General features: G+C 38.2%; 1 protein-coding gene across 2 annotated transcripts in view; it reads left to right on the top strand.

Moving 5' to 3' along the window:
* The window catches only part of ZZEF1 (zinc finger ZZ-type and EF-hand domain containing 1), a 56953-nt gene that overhangs the window by 11822 nt on the left and 26607 nt on the right, over nt 1-18524 (top strand). For both annotated transcript variants that reach the window (XM_033078182.2, XM_033078181.1), the window contains exons 9-28: nt 856-954; nt 2031-2122; nt 3020-3168; nt 4568-4679; nt 5617-5832; nt 6316-6416; nt 6753-6922; nt 7658-7791; nt 8090-8160; nt 8599-8713; nt 9306-9465; nt 10381-10502; nt 10602-10712; nt 11373-11539; nt 12076-12157; nt 12769-12970; nt 14669-14817; nt 15168-15408; nt 16935-17014; nt 17895-17988. In XM_033078182.2, the coding sequence (XP_032934073.2) occupies nt 856-954; nt 2031-2122; nt 3020-3168; nt 4568-4679; nt 5617-5832; nt 6316-6416; nt 6753-6922; nt 7658-7791; nt 8090-8160; nt 8599-8713; nt 9306-9465; nt 10381-10502; nt 10602-10712; nt 11373-11539; nt 12076-12157; nt 12769-12970; nt 14669-14817; nt 15168-15408; nt 16935-17014; nt 17895-17988 (2667 nt within the window). The remainder of the gene's footprint in view (nt 1-855; nt 955-2030; nt 2123-3019; nt 3169-4567; nt 4680-5616; nt 5833-6315; nt 6417-6752; nt 6923-7657; nt 7792-8089; nt 8161-8598; nt 8714-9305; nt 9466-10380; nt 10503-10601; nt 10713-11372; nt 11540-12075; nt 12158-12768; nt 12971-14668; nt 14818-15167; nt 15409-16934; nt 17015-17894; nt 17989-18524) is intronic.

The raw sequence follows: 18524 nt of genomic DNA, 5'->3' as shown, positions 1-18524 counted from the left end.
TCTGTGATCAAAGACTTAAACCAAGTAGGATCTTCTCAAGAGAATCAACATGAACTTAGTAGATCATGGCCCCTGTATCAGGGTGGTGATGATGGTGTTTGTGTTGCTTAAAAGGCAAATGACAGGAAGGATTTTTCTTCCAGTAAAACATTTGTTTGTGTGAGTGAGCCTCAGTGAGTGCTCTCTGCTGTGGGCACATGGAATTTAAGATGCATTTTAAATGTAATACATTAGCATCTCTTTATGGTACTTTCACTTTTATAAGTTGAGTTAAAATTAAGTTTTTGTAGTCTGAGTGTAGAGCTGTTCATGGTCTGGCATCAGGTGGTGATTTTGCTGGATTTGCTGTACTTGTTTGATAAATCTGTATTTTCTCAGGTGTCAACTTCTGAGATTCTCATTAGACTCCCATGGAGAATTCTACCCTTTATTTGCCTTTTAGTATGTTTTTTCAGTACTTCTTGTCTTGTGCCAAAGAACACATGGATTATTTTATAATTAATGATGTTTACTTTCAAAAATTTTGAAAATTGGTTCATTTTCCCCAGAGTAGCTAATGCCTTTTGTAAGACAAGTGGTATTTAATGGATTGTGAATTCCAAAGTGTGACAACAGTTGAAGGAACATTAATTGTCATGAATTTCATTGTCCTTCTGTCTGTATCTAAAACCCTAACTACTTTAGATTGATGTATGTCTCATATTCCAGTTTCCCTCCCTTTATTTGGGCCTGACAGTGGGAAAAATCTAATAGTATTGTAATTTTTTTCCTTTTTTTTTCTGAATGAAGAACATTGGAAAATATATTTTACCATTTCAAGTGGATTTGATAAATCTGTTGGTTTTTTTGACTTAGGAAAGCCTTTAAGACTCACTCTACAAGCATGTGATGTAAAGGGAAAAGAAGATAAATCAGGGCCTGAAAACCTCCTTGTGGAACCATGGACTGGGGATGGTAAGAGTCTGGACTTCAAATCCATAACATTAGAATCATAAAATCATTTCAGTTAGGTGATTCTACCAAACATAAGGATTGTTAACAATGCTGTGAAGGTGTTCCATATTTACTTATATATATTTGACTCTTTATAGTTTTATGCTATGGAAGATTTAGAATTTTAAAAAAAGGTAAACTAACAAACAAAAACTGAAACCAAAACAATGTGTAAATTTGATTTTGCAGCACTGTGGATTTCTCATAAACCAATTTATTGTCAAAACAAGCCAACCAAACAAAAGGGTTGGATTTTGGAGAGAGTTATTACTATTCTATGTGGAAGTCAGCAGTGAGCTGTCACAGGGAATATCCTACCAGAGCACACTTTGTGGGTTGAAGTCATGAATCACTGTTAGTTTCCCAAATATTGATGGGGAGAGAGTTTGTAGAAATCGTTTAAATTCTCACAGCACGTGCCTATTAGCTCTCCCTTACAGCCTCTCTTTGTTAATGCAATGCTTTTATGTACTGGATACAACCTAAACAAAGAGATTTGTGTTTCTTGACCTCCTTTTTCAGTGAACTGCCACCTGATCTTTTTTTTTATTATTAGTTTATTGTCTTGTGCAATGCTACTGGTAAATGAAAGCCATTGAGACAGAAAATCAGGCACATTCTAAATGCTTATTTTACACCTCTGTTTGTTCATGTGTATTATTTGAGTTTATTCTTTAGTTATTTTGTGGCTTGTCTACTGTTGTTTTGTGGGTCACAGTCTGGGGGACTATTCACTGGGTTCAGTCAATAGAACCACGAGCCAAAGTAGTATTTGGGAATTACTAATGAACTTTAATAAGGAAATATTCTTGAAACTGCTGCAGTGCCCAGAGAGATACTGCCTGGAGAGTCCTGTGTAAAATACAATTTTTAAAGTAGTCCCTTTTATTTGGAAACACTTGCTAATGAGCATGTCACTGGAAAAGCCTTGTGGTTTTGTTTCCCCCCTTCAGCCCACAATCCCACTATTCTCTTTCAAATATTAGCACTTGCTTTAGCACTCATTCAAACTCATTCTGTTCCCACTGCTACTTTAGGTTTTCTTACTGAAACTGGGAGAACCAGAGCAAGTATCATTCTTTCTACTGGAACTGAATCTTCATTTCAAGTGACACAAATTAGAATAAAGGTATGTAGCTGTAGGGAGCTTTTGAAGTAGAAGACTTACTTTTTTTCCCTAGTGGTGGAATTGAATTTGGATATTTTTATATGAACTGAGATTTAGATTCATTATGAAATACTGTTATTTTAAAGGTTTTTTTTTCTATATCTTGCAATATATATATCTCAAGACAGAGACACTTTGGTTTATGGTTTCACTCTAAAATGTGTGGATTTATATGCAAGGTCTTTTCTTTTATGTCTAAAATAACTTTCTGACTCTGTGAGTAGCAGATACCAAGATACAAAGCATGAGAGTTCAAATTAAATGAAGGTGTTTCAAATTCTGTTTAGAGACACCAGTGTAATTTGAACATTTGGTGTGACTGTTAACTGGTTTCAAAGGAGGGTCTTGTGATTAAATCTCATGGCCAAGACAAAACTTCAGTGAGGTTTCTGCTGTTGAATTGACTTACTTGCTCAAGGCAAAGCAATGGTATTATTTAGTTCCCAGAGCAACAATGTATATTTCTATGTCAGAGATTTAAACATGAATGGACTTCTGGCAAGTAAATTCTGACTGGAGATGGAGAGGCAGCTGAGTTGTTTTGCAGTGTAGTGATATTAATAGGGAAATGTGATTTTAGTTTAGTTTATTTTTTTAACTGTAAAAAGAAAACAAAAGTAAAATGGGAATGAATATGGGGAACTCTAGTTCATGTCAGGGTACTGACAGGGTGATAAATACAGTAAATAGTAACCATCTCCATGATCTCAAGTCAGTGGGTTACAGAAGTTTCCATAACATTTCTCTAAATGTGTTTCATTTTCCTGTGCAGTTCCAGAGAGCAGGATTGTCAGGATTTGGTTGCTTTCCATAAGTTCCTGTTGTCCTCACTGCCTTGCTGTGTTTTTGCCCTTGCAGGTGCGCCGAGGAGCCATTGGGGCGCAGTGTGGGCTGGTGTTTGCCTACAATGGTGCCACAGAGAAGTTCCATGCTGAGGAGCACTTCAGAAGGTTTGAGAGATACGACAAATGGAAGCTGAGGGAATTCAAACAGTTTTTAAAAACCAGGTAGAAATGGATTTTTGCAATGCATACATGGAGAATAAATGTTGTATTTGATCATTTTGCAATGCCACTTGAACTACTGAGAATTGTTCCAAGTGACTTAAAAGTGGTGCATCATTTACAGTAATTTCACCATTATAAGCTGCACCATTTTGACTAAAATTTCGGTCTGAACCCGGAAGTGCGGCTTATAATCAGGTGTGGCTTATATATGGACAAAGAATGAAGAGTTGCTGTTTTAGTTTGGAGGACAGGTGTCTACTGAGAAAGGCAGGAGCTTCTCTTTGAAATGGAGAATGTAAACCCCCTCCCTCCAAATTATTATAATTTTGAAATCAAGGGGCTCTCAGGCAAAGATACGGGAATTAGGAATAACAGTTCTTTTCTAGGGAAATTAAAATAGAAATACAGCACTACAAAGAAACAAACCCCAAACCCTGACACAGTCAGAGTACAACCTGACACCCCGTCAGGCAGGGTGTTGGCAGCAGTCCCATCCCATGGTGGCTGCATCCTCCTGCAGTGACAGATGTGGCTCAGCTGGAGCAGTGCTCCTGTACAAGGTGCAGTTTCCCTCTGGAGCTCCAGTGGTGATGTGGAGAAATCCGGTTTTCCTCTGGAGTCCAGTGGAGAAAGGGGCTCCCTTAGTGTCCCAAAACCTCTGTTTTTATCTTGGTAAGAAATGCTGGGCTCTTCCCCCTGGCTGGAGCAACTCCCAATGGGATGCAGTAATTTTATCAGTCCCACAGTGGGACTCAATGGCCATGAGCAGAAAATGACTGGCTGGAGGAAGGATGGGTTGTGAAAAGATAAAGAACAATGCCCTGCCTGGTTTCAATGGATGGCCCATTAGCAGAATATCTCCTGTGGAGATAAGGATCACTGCCCCCACCCTCAACAGATGGTGATAGAACAGATACCTTTTATCACACTCTGGATTGTAACCCAAGACAGTTGCCGACACCCGGAAGCGCGGCTTATAATCATGAAATTACCGTACTTGTTTGATTTTAATGCGTCTCAATTTGAAGTGTTGAATGAATTATATATATAGCTGTTGTTTTCATCCACTTGATTTAAAGGCCTGGTATAAAAGGGTTATAGCAAAACAGACCTTCTGCTTGGGATGCAGATCAATGACAACGGACCTTTTTAAATTAAGTTTTATTAAATTAGTTTTCAGAACTGTTGCTTTGGAGTAAGGGGAGGTTAAGGGGTCAGGACAAAGATTTTCGTGATTTTTCTTTTATCTTGCATGTGATAGAGTTTTGGGTTTGTGAAACTTCCTGTTGTCTTTCTTCATCAAAGCCATAACATCTTCTAAGTATTTTGTCAGAGTGTCAGCTTTGCAATGTGTCTAAACTTTTTCCCTAAAAAGTGTGTTACATTCTTTTATACACAGAAACAGTTCTTCATGTGATGATTTGGGAGATGATGATCCTATTGGCTGGTTTGAAGTAGAAGAAGAATGGGATGAAGTTGATGTCAAAATGCAGCAGTGCAGAGTTGCCCAAGTAAGAACCCACAAAATCCACTTGGCCCAATCACAATGAACTGGGACTCTTTTCTGTGTCAGCTGAAATAAACCTAATTCTGTATGAACATATATATATATATATATATAGCTGTGATAATGTGCAGATTACTGGTGTTAATATGTTTGTTGCTTTATTCTAGAATCTACACCATTTAACTACTGTGTAGTCATAGCATTTATTCTTTCAGAGCCAGATTCTTCAATCCATGTTTCAGTGGGCAAACAATTACAAAGTGTTTCCTGACCCAGGGAATGGAGACTCATTCATTTTGAGAATGACAGAGGATTGTTTTGATTTATAGTGCTTGGTGCATTTGCAGGGAATGCTGCATTTCAGACCATGGTTCTGGAATCAGCTGCTGTAGTTCCCCAGTCCTTCTGCACTGTGGGAATTAAGAGAACTGGTGGCATTGCTGTGTCAGCTGGGATTTTTTCTAACTCTGTTGCTGCTTGCTAAGTTACTGCTGCTGCAGAGTAACTGAGTACATGTGAATGGCAGGACTTGCTGTTCCTTCAGTTTTGTACTTTGCATCTCACTGAGAACAGAGTGATCAAAGTATGTTCTAAATATTATGTATTGATCCTCTGCTTGCTTTTAAATGCAGCTAAGAATTATTTATCGTGCAAGAATGCTGTAGCTGTGGCAGTGAGGAGCAGTATGTGCAGAAAGAATGAATTGATAATGAATTAGCTTTGCAGGCACCTGTCATGGAACCATCCCTGTGACTTTTTGGAAGTAGGGAGAGATCAAACTTAGCTTCAATATCAGACTCAGTATTTTAAACCTCTGCAGGTGAGAGACAGGGGACTAAGGCTTCCCCCCTCAATCCTCACCTATGTGCACTCATGCCTTTCAAAAGCCCAGTTTGTACCAGCTTTTAAACCCAAATCTTGTGCTATTTTTGTCTGTCTAGTACTTGATGATAAAGTTCCTGTGCACCAGACAAGACTCAGCAGAACGGCTCGGGGTGCAAGGGCTGAGTGTTCTGGGCTATCTGAGACCCCTGAGAGAGGAGCCCTGCAGGACCATGAGCTGCCTGCAGTGCAGCAAAACTGAAGATGACACAGTTTGTGGCACAACTCTGCTCCTGAAGACACTTCATTTCATCCAGCAGCTGGCACAGGACCTGGTATTTTTACTTCTTAGTGTTTTTTAAGCCTCTGTTTGCCAGGCTAGAAGGAATAAGGCTGTGCAAACAGCAGATGTGAATGGGCAAAGAAAAGTTGGGGTACTTTTAACAAAGGGTAAGAAGCATGTTGTGGAAAAAATATTTCTGAAAAATGTGTATGTTTGCTGGAGGTTTATTACTTCCAATTAAATTAGATGGAGAGGTAGAGGTTATAAATTCTTCTGGTGTAGAAAAAAGGGGTGGGTTCCTAGAAATCCAAAAAGAGGGAAGGATTCTGTGAATAAGAAGGTTTCAGCATGAGCTGCCACATTTAGACACCAGACTATCCAAGAAATAACTTAAACTGGAATTCATGTTAGCAACAAATTTATAGGAAAGCTGGTTGTGCTTTCCTTTAAGCCCAGTGCTCAGGGATTTATGTTTTATAAGTGTGTTCTGTATAGAGTTAACTTTCCAATCCTACATTTTCTTTGCCTTTTTAAGGTTCAGCAGAAGGAGAGTGGATTAAAATACAAGTCATTTTTAGATTTCACAGGCCTTGATTTGCAGCTGTTCTGGAATTTTTACAATAAACTGCACCAAAAGTAAGTTTCTTCTTTAGTCTCTGTTGAAGCACTAATCAGTGTATGTGTGTATAAATAAAATAGACTTTGTTTAGTTACAGCAGTTTGTTCTTCTTAAACTGCATCATTTACATAAATCACATTTCCCTACTGCTGCCATATGGACTTTTAACTATAAAGTTATGTAGAAACTCAAGCTGTAGATTAATTGAGCTCATGGTTGCACTTCCTCTGGCTTTGTCTCTCCACTCAGTGGTTTTTATCTCTCTGAAATGGTGGCTTTCATGCAATACTTATTTGGTGAAAAAGATCTGCTTTTCTAGTTTTTATTTCTATTTGTTGTATATCTTCTTACAGCCCAAGGGAAGAATGTATCTTTGCTCAAACACTGCTGTTGCAGCTTCTCCAGAGCTGCTTCTCTGTACTTACTGGAGATAATAAAACTGCTAAACCTCAAGAAACTCCTCAGAGCAAAACAACTGGTCACACAGAAGCTGCAGAAGAGCTTTATAGACATTTGTGTGAAGGTAATTTTTTTTCAATATATATTGACTGCTTTGTCTGATTAGGAAAAGATATTCATTCCTAGAGGCCAATTCAGCTCTTGCTCCTTTGTTTCTCCTTCAGGTTATTGTACTAATTAGTCCATCACTAGAAAGTTTCCTTGGCCCAAAGAAATGATTTTGTTTCTGACAATGTGGTCTGGAAACAGCTGCAATAGAAAACTCCTTCTGAACGTGTCACCTGCTTGTACCACCAGGGAATGTGACCCTTTGATTATGGGGTTTATTTATTTCTGATATTGCATATCAGTATAAATGAGCTCATGAGCAGACTTTGAGGTTTACAGGGAAGGTTCTGGAGCCAGTGAAGAGAATGGGAATTAGAAATGAGATTTCATTGGAAGTAGGGTGGCACACTCTCTATTCAATCATAATTTGAAGAGTCTACTGTAAAGTGAGCTAGAGGAAAAACACTTGATATAGAATCTGTCACATCTTGTAAATTCTGTTAGCTTTGATGGGTGTCAAGTTACAATTTTCCTAGAATTCATTGACTTGATTGATAGGTATATTCTTCTTAATATAAATCTTTCTTGCTACAAGCTGAAAAGTTTCCCCTCATTTTCTGTATGTATAATGGGATTGGAAGGGCTTCAAGTTGTGTAGACTAACTAATATTTAATTCAGTTATGCTTCCAACATTTTAGATGGGGTATTAATTTGAATTTGTAATTTTGTTTCCCTTTTTTGTCTGAGCAGTAGTGGATATGGAGGACAGTAACTCCATGCCAGTGAAGATGCTGAAGGAGGAAGTTAAGAACACCTTACTCGGTGGAGCAGCAGTTTTTTTCCCAGACAGACAGACCAGGCGACAGCAGCTCTTCACCATGATGGTAAACATTGAATGAGAAATTGTTTGTTTAGTGCCTACTTTCTTTATACAGAAGAGAGGACAAACCTGAGGAGTAGTTCTCAAATAATACATACTTTGTCCCATTCAAGTAAAAACCTTATTTTTTTCTTTGCCTCTTTTTACCCTTCCTCTTTTCTCTCTGCAGCTTATCCAAAGAAAGAGGAGCTAACCCTGCCTTTCTTACCAAAAGTGAATAATAGAACACAGAAATTAGAATTCTTTGTCACAGAGGAGGAAAACAGAATGTATCATAAAAATAAATCTTTTTCCTTTTCTAGAAAAACATCACAGAGCAAGAACATAAGCAATCCGTACGTCTTGCCTTCAGATCCTTGTGTACCCACTTCAGGTAAGGGGTCCTGAAATTGAAAATATTTATCTGATACTCCTGATATTTATTTGGTAATAAGTTTGTACCTAATCCTTTTTAAAAACATTAATCCCCTGAAGAAGAATTCTCTGAAGTAATCAACTAATGTTGATTAGTCAATATTTTAATTAACTGAATAGCTCTATAAAACACTGGCCAAGGTTGGTGCTGAAATCACAGTATATTGCTCTTAGGCTTCTCCTAGGCTGTCTTCCAGTTTTTTAAGTAATTGTTTGTCAGTGCTGATGGTTGGTATTGATTTAATTAGTCTGGAGTAATCAAAGCACAAACTTTTGATTTTCTTTGTAATGATACAGTAGGTTCTGTACAGATTTGACACAAGAAATACTAAATTTCTCCTTTGGAATTTTTTGGAATTCCTTGTTGTTGGTTAGTAAGAATATCTTTGTTTTGTAGTGATCAAGATCCAGGTGGACTCTTACTATTACCAGAGAAAGGAGTTTCTGCAAATTTTGACATAAGTGAAGTATTATCAGTCATGGACACCCTTCTGCTTGTGGCAGCAAGAGAGGTAAGAGAGCTTTGCTCCTGCTTCTTTGTCATGAGTTTTGTAGGCACTCAAACATAAGGGCTTCCCTGCCCTTCTGGACACAACTGTTCATGGCTCTGCAAGTCAGTAGGATTGGCTTTTCCAACCAGCTGAGCGTTTTCCTTTAAGCATTAACATTTCACAATAGTAGAGGAGGAAATGAATAATGCTTTTCCAGTATGAAATATGTAAGATGTGGTGTTTTTCCATAGCATTGAAAAGACTCTATGGAGAAACACTGGGATACAGAAAGAGTCATTCCATTTTGAGAGGAGAGGATTGGACTTGTCACTGAGGGAGGTGGAAATGGAGGAGGGTTATTTACATATGCACAGAAACTGTGCTGAGAACAGCGAGTGACTCACATGGAGCTGTTCCTATTTAAAATTGTGATATATCAAAACAAAATGCATCACTTGCTACATGGTGTTACATGCTGCTTGTCATTTGCATTTCATCTTTTTCTGGAGTGAGTGGGATGATGGTGTCCATCCCAGTTTACTTGGTGCATACTGTGTGTCATGCTGCAGCAGAAGAGCCTCCATTACATTCATCAATGTTCCTTGTTTTTCAGTGTGAAATGATGATGCTGGATGTTGCACAGCAAGAGAGTGGCACAGTCTTGTCTTCCTTATTCTGGTCTGTTCAGGGCAGCCTCCTGTCCTGGTGCTATCTGCAGCTTAAAGGCACTGATGATTCAGCCAAGGATCTTGCAGTAGAAATACTTACAAAGTGTAAGTGCTGGGATGGAATACAGAATTAAATATGGTGCAATACAGGACTTTAAATTGTGATTTTGCAAATTGCAGTGTAATTAGGGGTCACCAAAGGTTGCCTGAGGCATACTTAGAACTGTCATAGCATTTTTAATCTCTCTAGGAAGTAATTAGTGGCATATTAAGCAATTTGGAGTTTTAGCTGATAATCATATCAGTACAGCTAATCTTACAGTTGGGAGAATCTTCAGAAAGCATTTCAGTAAGTCTTGGGGGCCAAATACTGAAAAAAACACCAAACAACAAATAATTAGAGGCTTTCACTTGAACATTTTAATTTCTTAGCATCCCTTACTTTGGTAAACTTCTGGGTGATGATGTGTGTTTTCTTGATTATTTGTAGTAGCAAGAGAAAAGGAGCTTGGTTAAGAAACTGGGTACATCTGTGGGGTTTTGTTGGGATTTTTGTGGGGGGCATTGTTAGTTTTTTTTCAATGCAGCAGCTCCATGTTGAGTTAACAAAGATGTAATTTCATGTAAAATTGCATCATAGTGATGTTATATATAAATAAATTTGCTGTATTCCTGTCTTACATTTAAAAATGGCATAAGTCTGTAGCTAAAAATTCCTACCCTCACTTGTTACTTCAGCTGCATTTCTTAGCAGTGTATGGAGACTACTGGATGCATGGAGGTTGTTGAAACAATCTTGGAGTGTTTGAAATTACTCATCACTCATTTTTTCAGTGATATGGTTGATAAGCATGGCTTGTTTCCACAACAGAAATATCACAGAAAGCTTCTCTGAAGTGTTGGGAGTTGCAGCCTTGGGGCAGCAGTTCCTCTCCTGCTGTGTTTGTCCTTGTGCACATCACCATGCACCTAATGTTTGAGAAGTGGATTGTAATAAGGATTATTTTTTTTCCTCTTCAGATGTGGGCCAGTTCCTGTCAAATATCAGAACAATTTTGCGATCACTCTTATCTCAATATAATGGCAAAACAATAGTAGAAAAAATAAGTAGCTCAGTCTTTGCTATGGCAACTCGTCAGCTGGTAAGTGACCTGTGGGAAGTGACCTGTGGGGTTTTATCCTGCTCCTGGGGGGCATGGCTGGCAGTCTGGCATTTTCATGACACCTGTGTTTGCTCCTAGGTCATCTTCTTGTTGGATTTTTGCACTTTAGACATTCCGTGCTGTACTCTGCTACAGGGATTCAGCACTTTGATAGAACCACTGAAAAGCCTTTGTAGTGAACCTCATAAGGTAAATAAAGACACAGGCACTATTAAACATAGTGAAACAAAACCAAAAGTGCAAGAAAGACACAGAAAACTCAGGTGATTCTGTTGGTGAGCATTGGAAACGAGCTAGAGAGCTTCTAAAAGTGTGGGATATGTAATGAAATATTGAGTGAAGAATGAGAAACATACCTACTGATATGGGAGATGGGCAAATGGTCAGAAAGTGCAACTGGAATGAGCAGCCTGCAAGGTAGATGGGTAGGAGGGGATTCTGAGTGTGAAGAGGAAAACAAATTTAAAATAGTATATGCTTAACATTTTTAGCTTCAGTGCTTGTGGTGATGCAAATAAAGTCTGTATGTCTGTAGTGTAGATGTTTAAATCTGCATTAGTCAGCCAGACTCTTTTTGTCATGACTGGAGACTTGTAGTCACTTGTGGGTGAGAGTCTGCTCCTGAGTCTCCTCCTGCAGCACACTGGGTGGGTTTTGCTTTAGAAGTGCTTCCTTATTATGATTACCAAGGATGGCTTCAGAACTAATTTCAGTGGAGATCAATGCTGTAGCCTTTTAAATGCCATTTGTATGCACATCTGGCAATTTCAAAGTGTAGACACAAAAATTTAGTGTGGTAATTAATTTTTTTCGTACCTTTATATCTAAGAATGCATTTTTGTTGTACAGATGGACATGGAAAGCTGGCAGCAGGAGCAACCTGTAGTATTGAGAACCTGGACAATGGAATCACCTCATAACTATGAAGATAATTGCCATGATGTCTCAGTCTTCCTGTGTCATGGGGCAACTTACTTTGAGGTGGAATTTGATGAAAAATGTGAAACTGAAAGGAGGTAATTTAATCTGTGTTAAATTCCAGTGTCTGTTTGCAGAGGGGCAATTCATGTTTCAATGGGCACTCCACAAATGCCATTTCAATTTCTTCATTGTCCAGAGCAATACACAATGTGTATTTTTTGAATAACCTTGTGCTGAAAGCTACTTCTCCTGGCAAATTCACAGACATGCTGTTCATATGAATTTTGCTTCCTTTGGCCTTGATCTGTTTTATAATAACGCTGTGACCACCACAGTTTGTGCTCGTGGTGTTTATTTTGCCCTCTTTCTATTGGCTTGGTTTCTCTTGGTAACACATCAGGCTACTGCTTAGTTCAAGCATTTGCCAGTTGTTAGATTTGGCATCCATTATCAATTCCAAAGTCCTGCAGGACAGCAGAAATAAATTCCTTAGCAGTCACATGAAGGTGTGGTTCAGAAAGAAGTGACAGGGTGTGCTTAGATACAGCACTTGTGAAAATCCAAAAGCAAAACCATTCTTCCCCAAAACTTAAAAGGTAAATTTGGAAGTAATGAATTGCAATTTTCACAGGTATGATTACCTGGAGTTTACTGATGCCAGAGGGGCAAAAACTCGTTACGATACAAAAGTTGGCACTGAGAAATGGCCTAAGGTGAGCACCTTTAAAATTCTGAACCAAATGATTTATCTAGTACCAAATGATTTATCTAGTCTTAGGAAGTCCTTATGATCCCTGTGGAAACCTATTATGTAAAAGAATATGTGCTTTTATGTGTGGGTGTGTTTATTAGATTTCTTGGGTGGGGGGCAGGAGATGGGGAGGAAAGTCTGAAATGCTGCAAATAAAAGGAATAAATGAGTAAAGAATCTCTCTTTGCTCCTGTTATCAAAAGAACAATAAGGTAAAGTGAAAAGGAATAATCATGTTTAACTGCCAATAATACATGGGTAAAACTTGCTGTGCCCTTGCAAGTTTTTGTATCATAACACAAGTGTGGCTTCCTGAGGCTCTGTCCTCAAATGGGATGCTGCTCTTCTGTTTTGTGGCTCTGATTTTTAAAGCTCAATCATATATAAAATTGCTCATTAAGCTGTTGAATAGAAGTTTTACCTGCTTAGTACTGTGGGTTTCTCATTGAGATGGTGGGGGAGATTAGAGCTGAAATAATACTGAAACCCCAGAGTTGCTGAAGGGAATTCATTACCCTGAAACATTTTCCTGTCGTGTACATTTGGCAAAATGACTGTTTTGTTGCTCTGTAGAAAGTGACCTTTAAGGCTGGCCCACGGCTGCAGTTTCTCTTTCACTCTGACAGCAGCAATAATGAGTGGGGCTACAAGTTCTCCGTCACTGCTTACGGCCTCCCAGACGTTGCCGTGTCTTGGGGCTTGGATTTACAGCTGCTTGTGTGCCGGCTGATGGGGCGCTTGGCTTCCCGCAGCATGGCCCTCCGCTCCCCCCGAGGTGAGTGCTCCCACACCACACCTGACTCCTGCACGAGGAGTTCAGCTGCAGCATCCCCTGATCAAAGCAGAAAAGTATCAAGGATAAAATAGTGAAAATTTTGTAATTTCCCTCACATGCACGACACGAAGAAAAGTTAAGATTTTAGCTAAAAGATAGATTTGCTGGAATGAATTAAAGCAGATAGATTTATTTCCAGCAAGGCCTATCTGAGTTAGTAGTTAGTTAAAAGAAGTCAGATTTGAGTTAATTATCTCAGATTTAAATAATTAATTGCTTGTCATTTTTATGTTTGCTCAGTGGGATTTGCAATGAGAAAAGGAGAAACTGATAGATCTAAAGAAACACAAAAAATTGTGAATCTGTTACATCTCAAAACCAATTCAAAAGTCATGAAGGGAGAAAATTTGAGTTCTCCCAGAGATCATTTGTATTGTCATCTGTAGGAGGGGTTGAAAGTTCATGGTGAGGAAGACTCACCTTACTTCCTCTTTTCATGACCCCGCCCCATAAAAAAACCACAGACCCAATTGAGAAAAGCAAACCATGCATGCTTAATAGCCATTAATTACCATGGGAGGCAGGGAATGGGAGGTGCTGGTGTTGTGAATATGTAATCATTCAAAACTTTGTAAATAATTAGACTCTAAGTCTATCTAAGTAATCACTTGTAACTTGGCAGTGTGTTTTAGGGGATTACCCCACACAGCTGCCTGGTGCTGAATTAAACATTCACTTTCTAACTGAACTGTTAGAGAGGCTTTAGTCTGTCACAGTTGGGTATCAGGATTACATCAATACTCATATTTTACTAAATCACATGAAGGTGGAAGTCTTGCTGTGTTGCAAGTCCATGGAAGACATGCACTCATGGAAGTAATCCTACTAAGCTGAATTACATTTATAAAGTAGTAGTTCCTTTTTTTTTTTCCATTTAAAATTGTTCCCTGGTGCTGTCATCCATCCCACATTGGGATTGTGAATATGGAAAAATGGCAGGGCTTAGTACACAAATGATTTTAAGTTTTGCATGATCATTTGGTATTGAATGAAATATGAAGTCACAAATTAAGATTGGTTTATTTCAATAGTTAAATACACTTAGGATTTGGGCCTTGAACATAAGTAAAATATTTTTTTTTAAAATTTATTGTTAAATTAAAAAACAAGAACACTTCTCTCTGTCTTCCTAAATCTGAATTCATCCATCACTTACAAGAAGTTAAATAAGGGTAAAGAGTTCTTGCTCCAGTCAGGTGGTCCATGCTTACCTTGGAAAAATTGACAGCTATTTACCTGTGAATTCAGGGAAATAATTGAAGTGTTTCTTAATATAAGCATGCTTGCATATAAAGAATTAGATGTTTAGAAGGAAAGATAGCTTTTAAATTCTTTTAAATCAGAAAATTGATGTAATTATAATACAGTGAAAATGTTTAGTTAGAAATCCTTCCATATTGTAAGATTGTCACTGTAAGATAAGTTGTTGATGCTGCCATTAATGAAAGGGTACATTTTCTGTACCATGTTAGAAAAATAGACAACATTGTTAAATTATTTGTTCTGTCTATTTGCATTAACTTTTTGTTGTGTGTCAAGTTTTTTCCCTACTGAATGTTTAGCATTTATTATTTTCATTTATCTGTAAAAATGAAGAAATTTATAGTAACTGAAGGGTCTGTTCTGAATTTCTTGCAGAATTAGGTAGTGAAGGAGACTTGCCTCCTTTGAAAGTAACATCAGTTCTCAATTCTCCCCTGTGGAAACCTGTCTTCAGGCATCAGATGTGTCCTGAGGCACTCCCGGGAGCCAGGCAAAGCAGTGCCAAGCACCAAGACAAAAAAGAGGTACTTACCCTGCTTGTGGTCCCCTGGCTGTCACACAGCTTCATCTGGCTTTATGGAGCTGGCATGTCCTTAAGCACATGCTGCTGTGCTGAACTTGGCATTTGTGCTCTTGGAGTCACATATCGAGGAAGGAAGCTGTTGTTCTGGGCCCTGGATTAGTTTCCATTTTCATGGAATCATGAAATGGTTTGGAGAGACCTTCAAAGACCATCTGATTCACTCCCACCTTATGCAGGGATGTGTTTTGTTGTTCAGTTTACTCAGCTGTAGTGATAAACTGCAGGTTAGAGTTCATTGCTGTGTTTTGTCTCAGCCAGGACTGAAATCCCTGTGTTCACCCTTCTCTGCAGGCTCGGAGCTCTCCCCACGACGTCTGCCGTAACTTTCTTATCGACTTTGCAAAATCAGATCCTGCCCAGGACTTCAGTGGGCAAAAATCTGAACTTTTCAAAGGACTTATACAGGCATGTAAAAAACAGACCCCAAAGACAGATATAGTTGCTGGTCCTACTGTTGATCAAGCTGTGAACTCAACATTTGCTGCTTTGGTGTATCTCACTCCAGATTTATTTGAGAAGCTTCAAAAATATGGTAACTCTAATATTATTAGATTATCTTAATAATGAAGACTTACAGTTTGTAAAAGGTTCTCTTACAGCTGAGTTTATAACATTTAAAAATCAGTTTAGTGGGGCAATTTAAAGAAGATATTCTGTAGAGAAGTATAATTTAGGTAACTAGGTAAGATTTCTCTCTCAAGTGTTTATCTTTTATTAATTATATTTGTCTTCAGAGCACTGGGAAAATATTATTAACCATCAGAAGCTGCTAATTCTTTAAAGCTATACCTAAAGAGGGTAGTGATGTCCTCTGGGGCTTTAGTTCAGAACAATGTAGCTCCTGTTATTAGAGGTTCTTGGATCATTTTCTAGATTGTACTTTTTCTAAAAAGCCAGCAACAATTTCTGTTATTACCTGTTGGGGTTGGAGGAGGTGTGAATTATCTCCCAAAATACCATTCTGTGGAAATCAACCCTGCCATCCTCAGATTATGTATTTAACTTTTTTTTTTTCAATAGAAGATAATGTTTTGCTTTTAACTTACTGGCCATTGTATTACAATTTATATATTTTTCAGTAGATAAAATGAACAACTTTTTGACTTACAGCATCCTTCTATTAAATTCATTGATATGTTTGAAGTATTGGATAACAAGATGTTACTTGGTTTTGAAGAATTTCAATTTAGGTTTTCACTTTTTGTCATAATTTTGACACTAAACACTTTACATTTTCATAGAATGATTGAGGTGTTTTTTGAGCTGTGAAGTTATGAGTAAAAATGACTGACACAAAGAATGACTTGATGACTAATGTGGTTCCTGCCTTTAGTCATTTTGTCTGTGTCTGATAACTGAGCTAATTTTCTGAGTGACATTGATAACTGGACAAATATTAATGAGTGTTTAAAAAATCCATCCCCTGTTCTGTCAGTATCTTCATCTGCTGGTCATGCTGGGGCAGACTAATTTCAGCTCCCCTGTTCACCTGTGCTTTGGGCACTTTGGAGAAGGGATGCTGAAAAGGATGCAGGAAAAAATTAGAGAGGGAGAATGGAAGAGGGAAGACTGAATAAAAATGAGTTTTTCTCCATAGTCATTGTCATGGCAGTTTGAATAGAAACTGATTTGTCAGGTTTTTAATTTTCATAAATTGGTCTTGAAAGTCCTTCCAGAAATTCATAGTGTAAAACAGTAGAGAAAACAAATACATGCATAGAGCTTTAAGTTACTACTAATCATTTGTTGGTTTTTCTGATAAGTTCACATCAGTGCTATTGCATGCATGAAAGGATTTTATTTTCCATGGCTTCAGGCATCAGTCTTGGGAAGAGAGGAGAAAGATACTGGTAAATTAACTTTGTAAATAAAATCAGTCAAGGTGCACTTCATGTGTTTAGGATGTATGACAGTTGGCAGGTTTATTCTCTATTTTCCTTACAGGTATAATTCCAAGTATTGACTAAGAAGTAAAGGGAAGGCTGTAGCATAATTTAAGTAGTTGTATAAAAATGGAGCTGTAAATAAAAAGGACTCTCTTCTTTCTCTCATTTCCAGTCAACAGTGGAGGCAAGGTGCCTTTGAGTGATGAATTTGCACAAGTATATTCCCTGGCTGATTCCATTAGAATATGGATGGTAAGAACACTCAGGAGGCTCTCTATTAATGTCTAAATATTAAGTAAAATAATTTACTTTAGTACTTTACAATGTTGAGTAGGGTGGTAGAGTTTTTCCTTCAGTTACTCTTCACCAACTATTTTCACTTAGAAAGAAAATATGTTTACTTTGAAATTTTGGACTTAAATGTTTAAGTGCATCCTTACACTCATCTCCTTCCCTCAGCCCCAGATGTGTCATCATGGGCAGTCAGGACTGAATTTGAGTGCAAATCAATTAAATTTGTGTTATATTTTAGCAAGAATGTATGCTGTAAATTAGAAAGATTCTTACTGTGCAGTTGGAGTTCTTTTGAGGTGTATCAGAAAGGAGTGTGTCTTAAACATCATTCAATTGTCTCGTGGCTTTCTCCCTCCTTTTTCTGCCTAAGAACTCCTGGCGGGTTGATGTACTGGAGTTACAGTGGGTGCAGATGCATGTTAAAATGAGTAATTGCCTTGGCCCGTGGCATGACAGGTGATATTTGCATCTGACAGAGCTTGCTAGGGGGGTGAATGTTTTTGGAGGGCCTTATTTCAGAACTAGATGTATTTTTCTGAGTGCTGAGGGGAAATGAGAAGCCTTTTCCTTGGAGGATTGATGCACATCAAATCACAAGACAGGGAATGCTCTCAGCCTACAAAGCTGGAGCAGCTCAGGGTGAGGCTGTTACTGCTCTGACATTTCAGGTGCTGCTCTTTGAGGCTCCTGGGTGCTTTGCTCTGCAGTTGGGAATAGTAACTACTGTCATCTATTCCTGAGATTAAATTCCTTTCAGTCATTACAGTCCTCATCCTGCCTTGCTGTATAGATACACAGAGGGAATCATATTTTAACTATATTAACATCCTGTCTACAGTTGGAAATGAAGCAGAAATCCCTGATGGGGAGGGGAAATGATGCTGAGGAGAAGCAGAACACAGAAGCAAGTGAGGTGAACCCAGAAACTCTTGGTGAGTGTTGCCTTGTATGTTTGAGCATTCCAGGTAGCTTAGGAAAGCATTGCCTTGTAAACTTGAAGACATTATTTTTGCTGTGAAAGGTAGGTTACCAACTGGGGTTACTTTTTCATACCTCAAGAGAGAACCTAGTGTATATTGGATTCATTATCTGGGATTGTGCTCTGCTATTCTTTGCTTGTCTTACTGAAAACAGTAAGAAAGTTCTGCAGGGAGTGACCTTTCACTTGGGTCACCTGGTTCTGAACTTATGTTCATCTGTTTTTGTAGATACTTTTTACCACATTTAACTGATGTTAGCAGCTGATTGTTATTAGAACAAAATGTGTTCTCACTGATACTCTGTACTTCATATGGTTCAGTGTGATTATTCAGATTTAGCATTTGGAATTCTGAACTTAAGTAACCAGTAGCATCGTGACCAGTATAACAAGAAAAATAGTATTTTGTAGCTGTCTCAGCTGAGAAGAAATGAGATAAATAACTTTCTTCCTAAGCATAAGACAGCAATTTTGTTGCTCTATTGTCAT

This window comes from Catharus ustulatus, chromosome 22 (assembly GCF_009819885.2).
Source record: "Catharus ustulatus isolate bCatUst1 chromosome 22, bCatUst1.pri.v2, whole genome shotgun sequence".
NCBI lineage: Eukaryota > Metazoa > Chordata > Aves > Passeriformes > Turdidae > Catharus > Catharus ustulatus.
This window is presented reverse-complemented; position numbering and strand designations above follow the sequence as displayed.